The sequence below is a fragment of the Lepidochelys kempii genome, chromosome 8 (genome assembly GCF_965140265.1).
Source record: "Lepidochelys kempii isolate rLepKem1 chromosome 8, rLepKem1.hap2, whole genome shotgun sequence".
NCBI lineage: Eukaryota > Metazoa > Chordata > Testudines > Cheloniidae > Lepidochelys > Lepidochelys kempii.
In genome coordinates, this window is record NC_133263.1 from 108,305,694 (window position 1) to 108,320,054 (window position 14,361).

Genomic DNA, 14,361 nt, shown 5'->3' on the forward strand with positions numbered 1-14,361 from the left:
TTGAGCTCTGACTCTGTCACTATAAGGCAGGTTTTCTAATAGTTTAATCGTTCTTGCGGGTGATAGCAATAAGGCTTTGATTATATTGCTGAGCTGGCAGGCAAGATGCCCTAAAGAGCTCTTGCTGTATGGATGTGTCTTCAGAGAACGTGAGTTAACTCCTCTGCACTTAGTTTAGGTAGAGGATTTTGCAAAGGTTTCTGGGGACATATGCTGTGGTCCCTGGCATGTTGCCCCTAAATTTCAATGGTGTGTTTAATTCAAATTGGCTGGTTGGGGGTAAGGTTGGGAGTTGCAAGGACTAATGCAATCTTTGGATGTAGAAATGGGAATCTTAAGGAGTAGGTTATTCTCTCTCGTTGTTACACTAGTGCCAAATACACTGGGTAGAGTCTTGCTGTCCACAAGCCAAGAAAGATCTGGAAAAATTGGAGGGTGCTCAGAGAAGATCCCTGAGAAAGATTAAGGCCTTATTTTCCAATACTTTATATTGAGAGACTCAAGCTAAAGAGCCTGAGCTCCTTGTCATTACTGCAGGTCGGGGGTAATTTGATTACATCTGTAAATACCTCCATGGGGAACAGATGTTTGATAGTAGAGGGCTCTTCAGTTTGGCTAACCAGTCTACCACAGTGCAATGGGTGGAAGCTGAAGCTAGACAAATTCGGACTAGAAATAAGGTGCCGAGCTGGAACAATCAGGGCCATTAACCATTGTGACAGCTGTGGTGGGTTCGCCATCCCTGGAAACGGTTCAGTGAAGTTTGGATGCTTTCAGAAGAGATGCTCTAGCTCAAGCACAGCTGTTGGAATTGAAGCAGGAATTAATACAGGGCAGGGCTCTGGCCTGTGTGATGCAGGAGGTTAGACTAGAGCAACAATGGTCCCTTCTGGGCTTGGAATCTATTAATGTGAGTCGTGCTAGTGTGTGTCCAGAGCGCAGAATGGCCTGTTAGCGCCACATGAATGCCCCTCGTCCTCCAGTGCCTTCCCACGATTCCCTTCTCCCCCATGCCCACCAGGACAGACCAACTCTTCCACAATTCGCTGGGCAGAATTCATAGTTCACCTTCCTGCAGCAAAGGAGCTTGGGTGAACTTTGTAGCAAAGACAAGCCCTCACATAGGTGCCGTGGGGGTGGGGGGATTGAACAAGTCGCCCTCCCCAAACACCCTGGCCCCAGACAGCTCACCAGAGGTGGATGCTGAAGGGGGGCAGTGGCTATACAGATTGGTGGGGTGGGGTCACTCTTGCTGTAACTACCCCGTGGAGGAGGAGCTGCTGCCCGTGGGGTGGGCATTGTGAGCCGAGCAGTGATTCTCTAGGAAAGAGCTCAGTGCCATCTCTCCTATGTGCCAGTGTCCTCCCTGCCTGGTTGCTGGGGGCTGGCATCCCCCATCCTGTGGGGTCTGTGTGTGCCTTCACTGGGGCCCTTCACTGTGCCAGAGGCTGGGGCCTACCCTGCCCAGTGGCTGCAGAGAGGAGGGCTGTTGTCTGTAGAAAGTGGGTGGGTGGAGTGTGTCTTTTGGCAGGAGAGCTGTGGAAGCTCCCTCTCTGGGCTGGCTCTGACTGAGTGTCAGAGCTATGCCAGGCACACTCTCCCCTCCCTTCCTGTCCCACTCACCCCTTAGGCAGGTGGAGGAGGGCACTGCAGATGACTGTCCTCAGAGCTGTTCCACGCCTGCTGTCCCATTTCCAGGAGAGCATCTGGCTTGCTGTGTGCTTGGTAGAGTGAGCTGTGTGGACGACTGTCTGGCAGTGCAGCAGCTTCACACTGGAGATGATCTTGTTCCTCCAGAGGGGAGCTGGAATGAGGTCAATAGGAGCGCTGTGGGCTGGGAAGTGCTGGGGCTGTGTGGCTAGCATCCTCCAAGGCCAGGGGTAGGTCCTGGGGAGCCATGCATGGGATTTGGACACCAGCAAGCTGGTATCCGGTTGTCTGAGCTGGCAGCCTTCACCCAGCCCTGCTGCTCTTCTGCCTTGGGTGCTGCTGCCCGGGGGGCTGTGTCCCGCCCTGGCTGGGGCCTGCAGAAGCTCAAAGCTTTATGCTCAGCGTTCTAGTGGCCATTGATGTCCCAGGGCCCATGTGCTGTGGCCCCTCCCTTCTTTGCCCTTGTCCTGGCAGGAATAACTTTATTTTGCTCAGACCTCCAGCTGATGGGTACGTGAGCAGCAGGGAGGAGTGGTGGTGCCGTGGCACTGTTCTGGCTCTGTTGTGTGAGGGGTGGGATCACCCTGACTGGCTTTGGGTGAGTGCTTGAAGGAGTGGGGTGAGGGAATCGGGCTGAAGCCACATGGAGGGCTGAGGTCTCTCTTTGGGCGTGTGAAGGATCGGGTATGGCCAGGGTCTGGGAAGAAGCCCCTTTTGCATGGGGAGGGGGAAGGTAGCGCTGTGGGGTGCAGATGGCCCAGCTCTGGGGACTGGGTTGGCGCAAGTGGCTTCTCCGCTGCAGCGAACAGAGTGAAGCTGTTAGGTGTGACTGGCACTGAGCCCTGCCTGCGCAATGGCACAGAGGCCTGGGCCGCATATGGCTCAGTACTGCCACGGGCAGGGGCTGAGCTGTGCGGCACGGAGCAGGCTGAGAACAGCCTGATGGGGAGGAGCGGGTGGTGCTGCAGCTGGGCTCTTCCAGTGTCTTAAGTAGAGCCTGACGGCTCATCTAGGCTGACCTGTGTATCACAGACCACCAGCAGCCACACGCTTGCCCAGCAACCAAAACGAGACCCACAAAAGACTAGCCTAGGATGTGCCACAGGCAGAGAATGGGGGGGATTGAGGCGCACCAGTGCTCAGGCCCCCTGCAATGGCAGGGAAATGATTCCGTGAGATACCCAGATAATCCTGGCAAGCGACCTCATCTGCATGATGCAGGGGAAGGTGTTAGCACGACTCTGGCACTGTTCAATTTTAAACAAGGCTTGGGGTTTGGCTAGAGAGCCCTCAGCCTGCATAAGACTATGGCGCAAACAGTATTAGAAATCTCTTTATTAAAGACACAGAAAAAGAGAAACAGCTAACGCATTAAGTGAGGCTTCTCTTTTAACCACCCCTTTTTTTTTTCTTTTTCTTTCTTTCCCCTTGGGTTTTTAGCAATAGAATTTTTAAAAGGGAAACCTGGTGCTTGGTCTCTCAGCCCTTCTGGGGGGGAAAGAGAAGGAGGCAGCTGAATGGTGCTGGCGCTGCTGTTTCTGGTAGCACTTGTTCCTGCTTTCCAAAAGAAAAGACCAGACAAAACCAGTGAAGGGAGAAGAAAACAGCGAAGACAGAAAATGCAGCTTCTGTCTTTGCTGTTGACTCACTTGCAGCCTGGCTGCTGGGGAAACATAGGCCTGGCACTTGACTCCATTAACCATTCTGAGGCCTGGCAAACTTGTACCAGCATTGGGCTGTTTAGGACATTGCTTTTGTTTGTCTCTTTGTTACAGGCTCACAGCCATGTTGCAAAATTGACAGTCTGGCAGGTTAAGCCAGACGGATTAGAGAGGAGAGGAGAGAAGTAAGGTGAGGAAGGAAGGACACATGGGTGGGAGGGAAGAGAGGGATGACATATTCTTACATTCCAGGTGACATTGGGGATATGGCCAAAGTTGGTGGAGGTGATGCTGTGATCTGGGTCCCTCTCCCTGGCCTGGTGTGGTCAGGACAGCTCTCAGGTGTAATAAGAGGAGGTCCTGAAACATAAATTCTTGTGTCTGAGGCCTGAAGCCTGAACCAACGTACCTCCAGGCAGTGTTAAGCAAAGCTGGGCTGCGAGCCAGAGGCAGGTCCCACTAACAGAAGTTGGCAAGAAAAGGTTGTTAAAAGCACGTGCACACACATACACGTAAGGGCTAATAAGAGGAACTTGCAGCAAAACGGCATCAAAACACTCCACAGACATAAGAAGGAACAGGCAGGTGCATCTTAAAGACAGCGTCAAAAGGACAACATGATGGATAGATTTGTTTGAAGTAGAGGAGTAATCCGTCTTGCAACGGTATAGAAGTCGGTCCGGGAGTGCACACCTTTGCCCAGCCTTGGGGGCAGTAGAGTGTCCCGCCCCTGACTGAGCTGTGTCCACTGCCCGGGGGCACAAATTCGTAGTATGCCGTGTAGAGTCTATAGGGAACGATCACTGTGCTTCGTCTGACAGTAAACCTGGCTCGCGTTCCTTCGTACCTTACTAGAGTCTGTGGTCTTTGGGGGTTCTCTCGGGGTCTGCTGTGTCAGCTATCTGCACAGAGCTGGGGCAGCACACAGAGGGAACACGCACGCAGCCGACTGTTGTTACCATCATCGAACAAGAGCAGAGCACCACACCAGTAGCTACGAACATCATCGGGATCAGGACTATGAGGGCCAGGTGGTGGTGTGATGCCTCCTGGGATCCCAGTGGGGATGGCAGATCTGATGATGAAGTAGGCGTCGTCCTCTTTTCCGTCAGCCAGGGGTTTTGTCAGACAGCTTTTTCATTTCTCCCCCTTCCCCAAACAAAAAAAAACCCCTTTTTATTTTAAGGACTCCAGAAGGGATGGTGGGTGGAATAGCCCGTCCCTCATTATTTTGCTCATTGGTTAGGGCGAACTTCCAGTGCACCAACTTTGGTCCATTGAGTTCCAGTCCCACACTTCTCTTGTTCACATGGCATAATTTTAACTCCATTATTGAGATGTATTAGTGCAATGGTTCTCGACCAGGGGTACCCCCAGAGGTCTTGATGGGCAGGGATGGTGTCCCTAACCTCTGTTTGCCAGAAGCTGTGAATGGACAACAGGGGATGGATTCACCTGGTGATTACCTGTTCTGTTCATTCCCTGTGGGGCACCTGGCATTGGCCACTGTCAGAAGACAGGATACCAGGCTAGATGGACCTTCGATCTGACCCAGTGTGGCCGTTCTTATATCTTCCAGGGGGACATCAGCTTATCTAGACATTTGCCTAGTTTTACAAAACAGGCTACATAAAAAGCACTAGTCAGTACACATTAAAATATCATACAGACAATGACTTGTTTATACTGTTCTATGTACTATACACTGGAATATAACTATTGCCCTTACATTTCAATCAATTTATTTTATAATTATGTGATAAAAAGGAGAAAGTAAGCATTTTTCAGTAATGTGATGAGATACTTCTGTATTTTAGGTCTGATTTTTGTAAGCAAGTAGATTTTAAGTGAGGTGAAACTTGGGGGTACACAAGACACATCAATATCCTGAAAGGGGTACAGTTGTCTGGAAAGGTTGAGAGGCACCACGTTAATGGGCCTCAAAGTGAATTCATTCAAACAAATCTCCCTTGTGTACCTTTTCCCATCACATTTATTATTGTAGGTTACTGTGGCACTTGGTGCTCACCACAGAGAGCTGGGGATCCTGAGCCCAGAAAACCTGACCCTTCCCTGACTCTCTGCAGAACTCCAGCTGCTATGGAAGCGATTGTAACAATGTACCGGGACTTCATGAAGGGAACAGGTGAGATCTTCCTTCCATGCCCAGCTGCTGGCCAGAGAGTTGGGTGCCATGGAAGCTGACTAGCCCTGCCTGCTGGCCATCACCACACCCACTGGAATCCAGTTCCACAGCTCTTGAATTCACGCTGGTACTGAGCCATGCTGTGGGACCCCTGCTCTGTGCCCTGATTGCCCTTGGGGTGCCCCCATTACTGAGCCATGCTGCGTCCGGGACCCCTGCTCTGTGACCCTGATGCCCTTGGGGTGTAAAGGGTATCCCTTTACATGCCCTTGGGGTGTAAAGGGTATCCCTTTACATGCCCTTGGGGTGTAAAGGGTATCCCTTTACATGCCCTTGGGGTGTAAAGGGTATCCCTTTACATGCCCTTGGGGTGTAAAGGGTATCCGTTACTGAGCCACACTGTGGGACCCCTGCTCTGCTTCGGGTGTCCTGGGCTGCTCCTGCTCTTAGTGCCTCCATGATATTGTGATGCCATCTGAGGGGCAGGGGAGAAGTCCTGGAGTGGAGCCTTCACCCAAAGTGGTTTGTGGCTACCATGGAGTCTGGTGTGCATTAGGAATTACTGGGGTTCATCAGGTGCTCCCAACCACCTCCCTCCCTGAGCGCCGTGTAACCATGATTGCCTAGGAGGAGCAGGGGGTCTCCAAAGGGCCACGCTGTGGGTCAGTGGCAGAGACGAGGCTGCAGGGAAAGGGAAGCAGGCACTCAGGCTGTGGGGTGGTCTCGTCCTTACCCGCATCCTTTGTTCCTCTCCCTGCAGACCCCCGCATAGCTGAGTATCCCCTGATGCAGTCGCCCTTCCTCATGATGGGGATCCTGCTGGGCTATGTCTACTTTGTGCTGTCCCTGGGCCCCTGGCTGATGGCGAACAGGAAGCCCTTAGACCTGAAGAAGTTCATGGTGGTCTACAACTTCTTCCTGGTGGGCCTCTCACTCTACATAGTCTATGAGGTGAGGTTCCAACGGCCGTGCAGTCTGTGCCAGGCACCTGTGCCATCAGTCCTTGCCCCTGGAGAACCCAAGCTGCTGGGCAGAGGGCACCTGGCTGCCCAGTGACTGAGGCACCCCCTTGTGGTTGCCTTGGGAGCTTCAGCCTGCCGTCTCTCTGAGGGGGAGGGTGGGCATGGTGGCGTAGTGTGTGCTGAACCTGGTCTGGTGGTGTCCCCTTGCTGCAGTTCCTGATGGCAGGTTGGCTGACGGGATACACCTGGAGATGTGACCCTGTGGATTTTTCCCAGGACCCCAAGGCCCTTCGGGTAAGTTCTTCTCTCTTGCTGCAAGCAGAATGGGGCCCTTAATCACAGGCCCTGGGCAGCATGCAGCTGCTTCCTTCCTGTTACCATAGCCATTGGCCTTGGGGACCTCTGGCCCAAGATGGCGGCTGGGTGTCTCCTGTGGCTTATAACCCAGCAGCATGGAGCTGAATAAAGAGGCAGTGCCCTCCAGAGTTTGGGGGTATGTGTGCCAGGTATGGGATTGCAGAACCCCAGGGGTCCATCTGCTGAACCACAGAGGAAAGTCTCACCGCCCCGATGTTCATTGGCCCTCGCTGTCTGCAGGAAACGAACCTGTCTGGGAGGGTTGGACTGCAGGTGAGTGGGGGACCCTGCCCCAGGGCAGAGCTGGGTGGCATGGCTAAGTCTCTGACACACACACACTCTTCGTGTTTCAGATGGTCCGTGTATCTTGGCTTTTTGTCTTCTCCAAGTTCATTGAGCTGACAGACACGGTAAGTGATGGATCCTCGGGGAGTGGTAATCAGGCACCCTCTCCCTGGCCTCACTCTCCCCCCAGCACTCCAAATTTTCTAGAGTGTTTTGCAAATCCAAATAAGCCTGGTCAGACCCCCGTGCTGGGCCTCAGCAGTGCCTGTGCGGGGGAAAAATACAGAGACTGGGAATAATGAGCTTCATAAGAACGGCCACACTGGGTCAGACCAATGACTTACCTAGTCCCATACCCTGTCTTGCCAGGTGCTTCAGAGAGTAAATGGAGCAGGGCAATTTATTGAGTGATCCATCCCCTGTAATCTAGTCCCAGCTTCTGGCAGTCAGAGGTTTAGGGACATCCAGAACGTGGGGTTGTGTCCCTGCCCATCCTGGCTGATAGCCAGTGATGGAGCTTCCGTACACCTCATGCCAGGTCATTGCCCTGAAGCAGTGATGAGAGATTCCTCTCTTGGGCTTTGGAAATGAGTGTGGGGGAGCCAGGACCCATCCAAACAATAAGCCCAGCCCATGGGAGGTGAACACTTCCTTTCATGCCAGTACCAGGCTCTCTCCTTCCTGAGTGGGGGCAGGTTGCAGTTTTTCCACCTTCCCTGATGGCTGTGCAGGTAGTCACTGATTACTGGGAATTGGCACCACCCAGGTAAGCCTGTCACCATCAGCCCTGGTGGCTGCTGAATCAGATGTTCTCAGGATGCAGGACAAGAAGTGCCTGGCAGTGGGTTCTCCCCAACATACCACCCTAGCTTTGGAAGGACCCTCCCTGCTGTTGGAGCCTCTGCATTCACTGTAGATTCCTGAGAGCCCTGGCAGAATCCTGCATTTTCAATAGCCATCCTGCCCCCCCTGCTCCAGCTTCTGCTGACTCGGCCACCCCCCTGCTTCTCTGCTTCTAGGTGATCTTCGTCCTGCGCAAGAAGAATGAGCAGATCACCTTCCTGCACCTCTTCCACCATTCTGTCCTGCCTTGGAGCTGGTGGTGGGGGGCTAAATTTGGCCCAGGTGAGGGCTTGCACACTGAATTGCCCTGCAGTGAGGGGAGAGGAGATCTGGTCCCAGTCTCCCAGTGAGAGGCCTACACCGCCCCGCTGGCCTCAGGGCTCTTCTTCCCTTGCAGGGCCCACGGGGAACAAGGACAGATCTTATCACTGCTGTTGTAGGAGTGCATGCAGTCTTCCCACACCTGGCTGCTGCCCCCATTCTCAGCCAGTGGCTGAGTCAAACCCCCTTCCCTACCCACTCTTCACACCCATTATTCCCCATTTGTGGGGGCTGAGAGCCCTGCGTGGGCATGGGCAGGGCTGTAGTGCAGTTTGGCTTGCTGCAGTAAGGTCCTCCATGAGCCATGGAGCCTGTGCCCCTGTTAGGTGGGGGGGTGCAGCACCAGAGCGTGGGAGTGGCCCCCAGCACAATTACCTCTTCTCTGCCCGGCAGGGGGAATGGGTTCCTTCCATGCCATGGTCAACTCCATGGTGCACGTCGTCATGTACTCCTACTATGGGCTCTCGGCGGCAGGGCCTGCCTGTCAGAAGTACCTGTGGTGGAAGAAGCACATCACAGCTGTCCAGCTGGTGAGTTGGGGCTGTGCGGCAGCCGCAAATGCCCCATGCACCCTGGAGCTGGGTGTTTCTCTGGGGGCCAGTGGAGGCACAGCATGGGGGCAGGGTTGCTCAGGAAATGATCCATGCCAGCCTCTGGCAGGGCCAGCACTCCTCACTATAGAGTTCAGACGGGGCTGTGTCCGTCCCACACGGAGAGCCTTAGCAGGCTGCGCCTGTCTGGGGGCTGTGGCCAGCGGTGGTCTGCAGCTCCATGCATTGCTTTGGGAAGGGCTGGGCCTTTGCCCTGGCCAGGGGCACCCTGGTGGTGCCCTGTGTGAATCTGTGCTCTCCCATGGGCTTGGGGGAGGGGGCGTAGCTCGGGTGGAGATGCTCCCCCCCGCCCCTCATGAGTAACCAGTCCCCTCTCTGCCTCCCTCTCCCCGCTGCACATACTCCACGCTGGCTGCCAGGCGCAGTTCGTGATCGTCTCCATCCACATCTCCCAATACTACTTCATGCCCAGCTGCCAGTACCAGTATCCCATCTTCATCCACCTCATCTGGATTTATGGGACCATCTTCTTCATCCTCTTCTCCAACTTCTGGTACCACTCCTACACCAAGGGCAAGCGGCTGCCCAAGGGGGCCCACTACCCAGCCCCGCTCCAGCACAACGGCAGCAGCCTGCACGGGAACAGCGCTGTCACCAACGGCAAAGTCAAAACCAACTAGAGGGCCAGGCCCTCCCAGAGCCAATGAGAGCCCCGGGGCAGAGGTAGCTGGGACTGTCCCCCTGCTCCTGGGCGTTACTAGCCAAATCAAGTGCCTACAGACTGTTGTACCCCAAGTGCCCAGCCCCGCTTCCTGCTGCCCTGTCTGTCTTCAGGCGTGGCCCTTCTGCTCTGGGCAGCTGCTCCCACCAGTGCAGGGGAGGCTCCTGCTGCTTCCTGCCACATGAGCAGAGGGGCAGCCACCTGCATCACTGGTAGAGGGGTTACAGCCCTGCTCCGTTGTCTCCAAAGGAACTTCCCCATAAGTGCCTGTCTGCCTCTTCTACTAGGGCCCCCTTCCTGCCCCAGGAGGCTGCTCCATGGTGAGTAGGACCAAACATGGAGCCCACCCCACCTTTGCCATGTATTGGGCCCTGTGTGACTGAGGGGAGTCGCTCTCCGTTTGACTCTAGGTGCTCCCTGTGCCCCTCTGCTCTCAGCACTGCTGCCAAGGAGTGTAAGGCCCTGGGCCTCACTCCCACCTCAAGGACCCCGGGTCCTCCCCATTCACCATCTGTCCTTGCCACTTCATTCCATTTCATTGCGCTGCTCCCTCCCAGCTCCAGTATGCGTAGCGAGGGGATGCTGGGCCCTGCACTGAGAGCTCCGGCACTCCAGGACAGGTAGGCTGGGTGCAGGGCCAGGTACCCCTCTGGTTACTACTTGAATGTGAGGCTGAGCCTACTGCTCCTGTGCACTAGTTGACCCTTTTCACCCCGTGCCTTGCACACACATGGGCCATGCTGACACTTGGGAAAAGCCATTCCCAGAGCGCATGCTCCCAGCCTGCCTGCCTGCCCCCTTCTTTCCTGGCTGGCTGTGGGGTGAGAATCTATTCCAGCTGTGGCAGCCTATGCCTCTGCTGGCTGCTCGAGAGCTAGCCTCTTCAGGCTGTGGCTTGGTCCAGCATGGGAACAGCTGTGCTTTGACTCCCTCTGCTTAATACATGTAAACTCAAGTCTGGAGCAATAATCTCCCCTGGAATTTGCTCCCTCACTGCTGTGGCATTGGGCACTGAAGCCCAGCAGCCATGTGCACAGTGGGAGGAGGTCAGAGCATGGCCCCAGCCCTCTTCCTGCCAGTGGCCCTGCTGTCCCTTGTGCAGGTTCCCAGAGCAGTGCCCTTTGTGCCTTGTAAGTCTTTCCACTGGGAGGGCATAGGGGCCTGTTCCTGCGCTCAGGAATAGTGCAGCAGCTGCTCAGTGGGCATCTCCCACTCTGGCTGTAGTCAAAGCCTTGTTGGTATGCATCCTGTGGGGGAAGCAGAGGGCCTTGAGCACCCCCCCACCCCCCCAAGCCAGGCTGCTTTTGTGTATCTCCAGAAATAAAGACAGAAGGAGAAGCGGCTCTACCCTCTTGTTTTCCAGGATCTCTTTTTAGTGTGAACTCAGTGACCCTTCCCAGCCTTGCCTGAGCTAAACGGAGATGGGGGGGGGGGGGGGCGGGGGGTTTGAAAGCTCCTAAGAAAAGTGCCTGGCCCTAGCAGAACACCAGGGAGCCAGCAGGCATCTGCAGTGAACTTGCTGCCTTGGGGGCAGCTGCTTGTGGCTAGGAGGGAGTTAACAAGGCAGCAGATACTGGAATCGTTTGCAGCTGGACTCTCAGAGCACTCTGGGAAGAGCAATGGTAGGGACAGGAATAGGGTTGTCAACTGTCTAATGGCACAAACGCAAACACGCTTGTCCTGCCTGAGGCCATACCCCTACCTTGCCCCTTCTCCAAGGCCCCACCCCCCACTCACTCCATTTCCCCCTCCCTCTGTCGCTCACTTTCCCCCACCCTTACTCACTTTCACTGGGTTGGGGTGCAGGAGGGGGTGTGGGCTGGGGGTGGGGCCAAGAGGTTCAGAGTGTAGGGGGTTGGGGTGTGGGAGGGTATGAAGGGTGCAGGCTGCCTGGTGCTTACCTTGGAGAGCTCCCGGAAGTGACTGACATGTCCGGTTCCTAGGCTCGGGGGCAGCTAGGTGGCTCTGCATGCTGCCCTTGCCCGCAGGTACCACCCCTGCGGTTCCCGGCCGCTGGGAGCTGTGGAGTTGGCACTTGGAGCGGGGGCAGCATGCAGAGCCCCCGACCGCCCCTGTGCCTAGAATCCAGAAGGACATACCGAGTTGCTTCTGGGAACCATGCGGTGACAAGGTAGGTAGAGAGCCTGCATTAGCCCTGTTGTGCCACCGGACTTTGAGCAGCCTATTAAAATCTCCCAGATTGGTTTCAGTAGCCTCTGGGAGCCTGAGGCTGATTCTGGGAGACTCGTGGCCAAGCCGGGAGAGTTGACAACTAGGTGGGAACCACAGCTGAAAGCATCTCCACCCCCAAACCCACACAGCCGCTGTCAGCAGGGAGCAAATAGCAGACCTGTGGCTGAAGCCTAGGTACAGAGCAAAGCATTTGGGGTGGCAGGGTGCAGACCAGGTGCTGCTGCTCATGAGGGTCCTTCTCCGCAACTGCTGGGGCAGAAATGGGACAGGAACCAAACCTCCGGCAGGAGAAGGGAATAGCTGCCAAGGCGTTTTGGCTTTTGGCCAGAGTTGGGCTGGTGTAGAGAGCCAGCAAGCTGCCTGCATGTGCTTCCCCTAGAGTCTGCACTCAGGAACGTCCTCCAGCTGCTGGGTGTGTGAGAGGAACTATTCCTGTTCCCAGGGGCAGGACGCTGGCATGTGCCAGCTGCTGAGCTAGCAGCCATGTGCACTCCCAATGCCTGCGGACCAGGGCCTTTCTCCTCTCCCAGCTTTAGGCAAGGGTGGGATGAAGGGGGAGTGGTAAAGCAGGTCAGGTGGATAGTAAGAAAATCCTGGCCCAGGCTCCTACCAGCCGCGCAGCGCCACGGAGTGGGGGTAAATGGAAGGAGCAGAATATGTCAGTAGACTGAGGACACTCACTGGCACAGGAAATGGTTGAGGCCAGGATTTAATATGGTTCAAAAGGGATGGGATGCTTCGAGGGCTAGCGGGAGTAGCTTACAGTAGCAGCAGGGGTACATTTTGGAAGTGATTAAAACCTGTTTAAGATTATCTCCAGCTAGTAGGGACCAGCATGGGGCCTACTCTGGGAGGCAGGTTATCCCACACATGCTACTGTGGGGTTCTTACACCTTCCTCTGAAACCGCTGGCTATGGTCACTGGGCGAGATGGACCTTGGGTTTAATAGACTCAGGGAACGCTGATGTTCCTAGGCTCTCTTCTCCCTCCCACCGTGCACCCTATTGCCCATCCACCTTAGGCTAGCAACAAAGGACTTAACAATCGGCCGTGCCCAGCACTCTAGTTCTGTATCATGACTGTGACAGAGATCAGTACCTGATAATGACAAGAGAAGGTGCTAGTTGGTGGGGCGGCCAGTGATGGACACACATTTCCCCTGCCCCCAGTGGAAGCAGGAGTGGTCAGTTCAGCCACTGAAGATGGGAGGGGTTGTCCTTATTTAATGCAACTCTGGATATCCTTATCTATTTAAGGCCTGGTTGGAGCTAAACTCTTTGCCTCAGTCTTTTGGCCAAGTGTCCCACCGCTTGTCGTTTTGTGGATTCTCGATGTGGTCTGTTTACTCCTGAGGGAATTCTGTGCCAATGCAGAATTTGCACAGAATTAATGTTCTGTGCAGAATTTCATTTTCCCCTGGAGAAATGGAGCTGCAGAGCTTCTGGCTGCCACTAGGGGCCACCGGACCCAGAAGAGCTCTCTAGCTCTCAAATACAGTAACTCCTCACTTAACGTTGTCGTTCTGTTCCTGAAAAATGCGACTTTAAGCAAAATGTTGTTAAGCGAATCCAATTTCCCCATAAGAATTAACGTAAAGAGAGAGGGGGTAGGTTCCAAGGAATTTTTTTTGCCAGACAAAAGGGACTACATACATTTTAAACAAGCATTTTAATACTACAATCATTGCTGAGTATGAAGCTTGGTTGAGGTGGTGGAGTCAGAGAGTGGAAGAAGGTAGATTGTCCGGCTGCTCCTCTTGCTGAACTTTCTGAACTAGAAAAACAACAGCTAGAGATTGTTGTTTTGCTTTCCTTTTTTTTTTTTTCTTGGTAAATTTCTTGATAGCAAGTCATTAGATGACCAACTCCCCTAATCGCTTTGGAGTTTTCAGGATCATCATCACTAAGGATTTGCAATCCAGCCTTAACCCGCCTCTTCTCTTCCTCCTTCCCCCCCTTTAGTCTGCATGCTGTGTCCTTGCTCCTCTCCTGCCTGCAGCAATCAGCTGGCTTGTGGTGTTCAGGAGGCAGGGGAGGGACGGGGAGCCTGCGTGCTGAGTCCTCACTCCTCCCTCCTGAACGTGGCAAACCAGCTGATTTCTGGGAGCAGGGGGAAGGTGCTGATCCGTGGGGTCTGCCAGTGGGCAGGAGGTGCTGTAGGGGAGCTGCCAGCTGTGGACAAAGCAGGCAGCCAAACAATGTTATAGTGGAGCATTGCACAACTTTAAACGGAGCATGTTCTGTAATGGAGTAGGGATGTAAGATCGAAATAACGTTAAGCGAGAGGATTTTAAGTGGGGAGTTACTGTACAGGACAGGGGCGGGGAAGAAACTGGAGGGTTTGGGGCAGCTGTGATTCCCAGCATGCCCTAAAGGAAGGGGGCAACATGTAGGAAACACCATACAAGCCTGGGACCCAGCATCAGGCTGTTTCTCTCTGGAATCTCGGTGTCCTGCAGCTGGGTTCTGGGTGTGGGTATCTGAGACCCAAGGGGTACAGTTTTCCCCCAAGATGTGCCCAGTTCGCATATGTGATACACCCAGACTGAGGTGTCTAACAAAAGCAATTACAGTGAAACAGGAATTGGGTTGTTGTAGGGGTTTCTTTAGCTCTCTACTCCTGAGGAAATCATGGTTGTCTGTGTTACAGACATACTTGCTGACTGGTATT

At 54.3% G+C, this 14,361-nt stretch overlaps 1 protein-coding gene across 10 annotated transcripts in view; it reads left to right on the plus strand.

Annotated features, from left to right (window-relative positions):
- Nucleotides 1-10,844, plus strand: part of ELOVL1 (ELOVL fatty acid elongase 1) — a 34,487-nt gene extending 23,643 nt beyond the window's left edge. For 6 of the 10 annotated variants that reach the window (XM_073358023.1, XM_073358022.1, XM_073358020.1 and 3 more), the window contains 7 exons: nucleotides 5,317-5,457; nucleotides 6,218-6,408; nucleotides 6,633-6,713; nucleotides 7,130-7,186; nucleotides 8,081-8,186; nucleotides 8,619-8,755; nucleotides 9,196-10,844. In XM_073358023.1, the coding sequence (XP_073214124.1) occupies nucleotides 5,412-5,457; nucleotides 6,218-6,408; nucleotides 6,633-6,713; nucleotides 7,130-7,186; nucleotides 8,081-8,186; nucleotides 8,619-8,755; nucleotides 9,196-9,456 (879 nt within the window). In that variant the 5' untranslated portion in view covers nucleotides 5,317-5,411 and the 3' untranslated portion in view covers nucleotides 9,457-10,844. Of the gene's footprint in view, nucleotides 1-3,425; nucleotides 3,502-5,316; nucleotides 5,458-6,217; nucleotides 6,409-6,632; nucleotides 6,714-7,129; nucleotides 7,187-8,080; nucleotides 8,187-8,618; nucleotides 8,756-9,195 lie in introns of all 10 variants that reach the window. The other 4 variants (XM_073358025.1, XM_073358021.1, XM_073358024.1 and 1 more) reach the window with 1 other exon arrangement.
- Nucleotides 10,845-14,361: the final 3,517 nt, after the last annotated feature.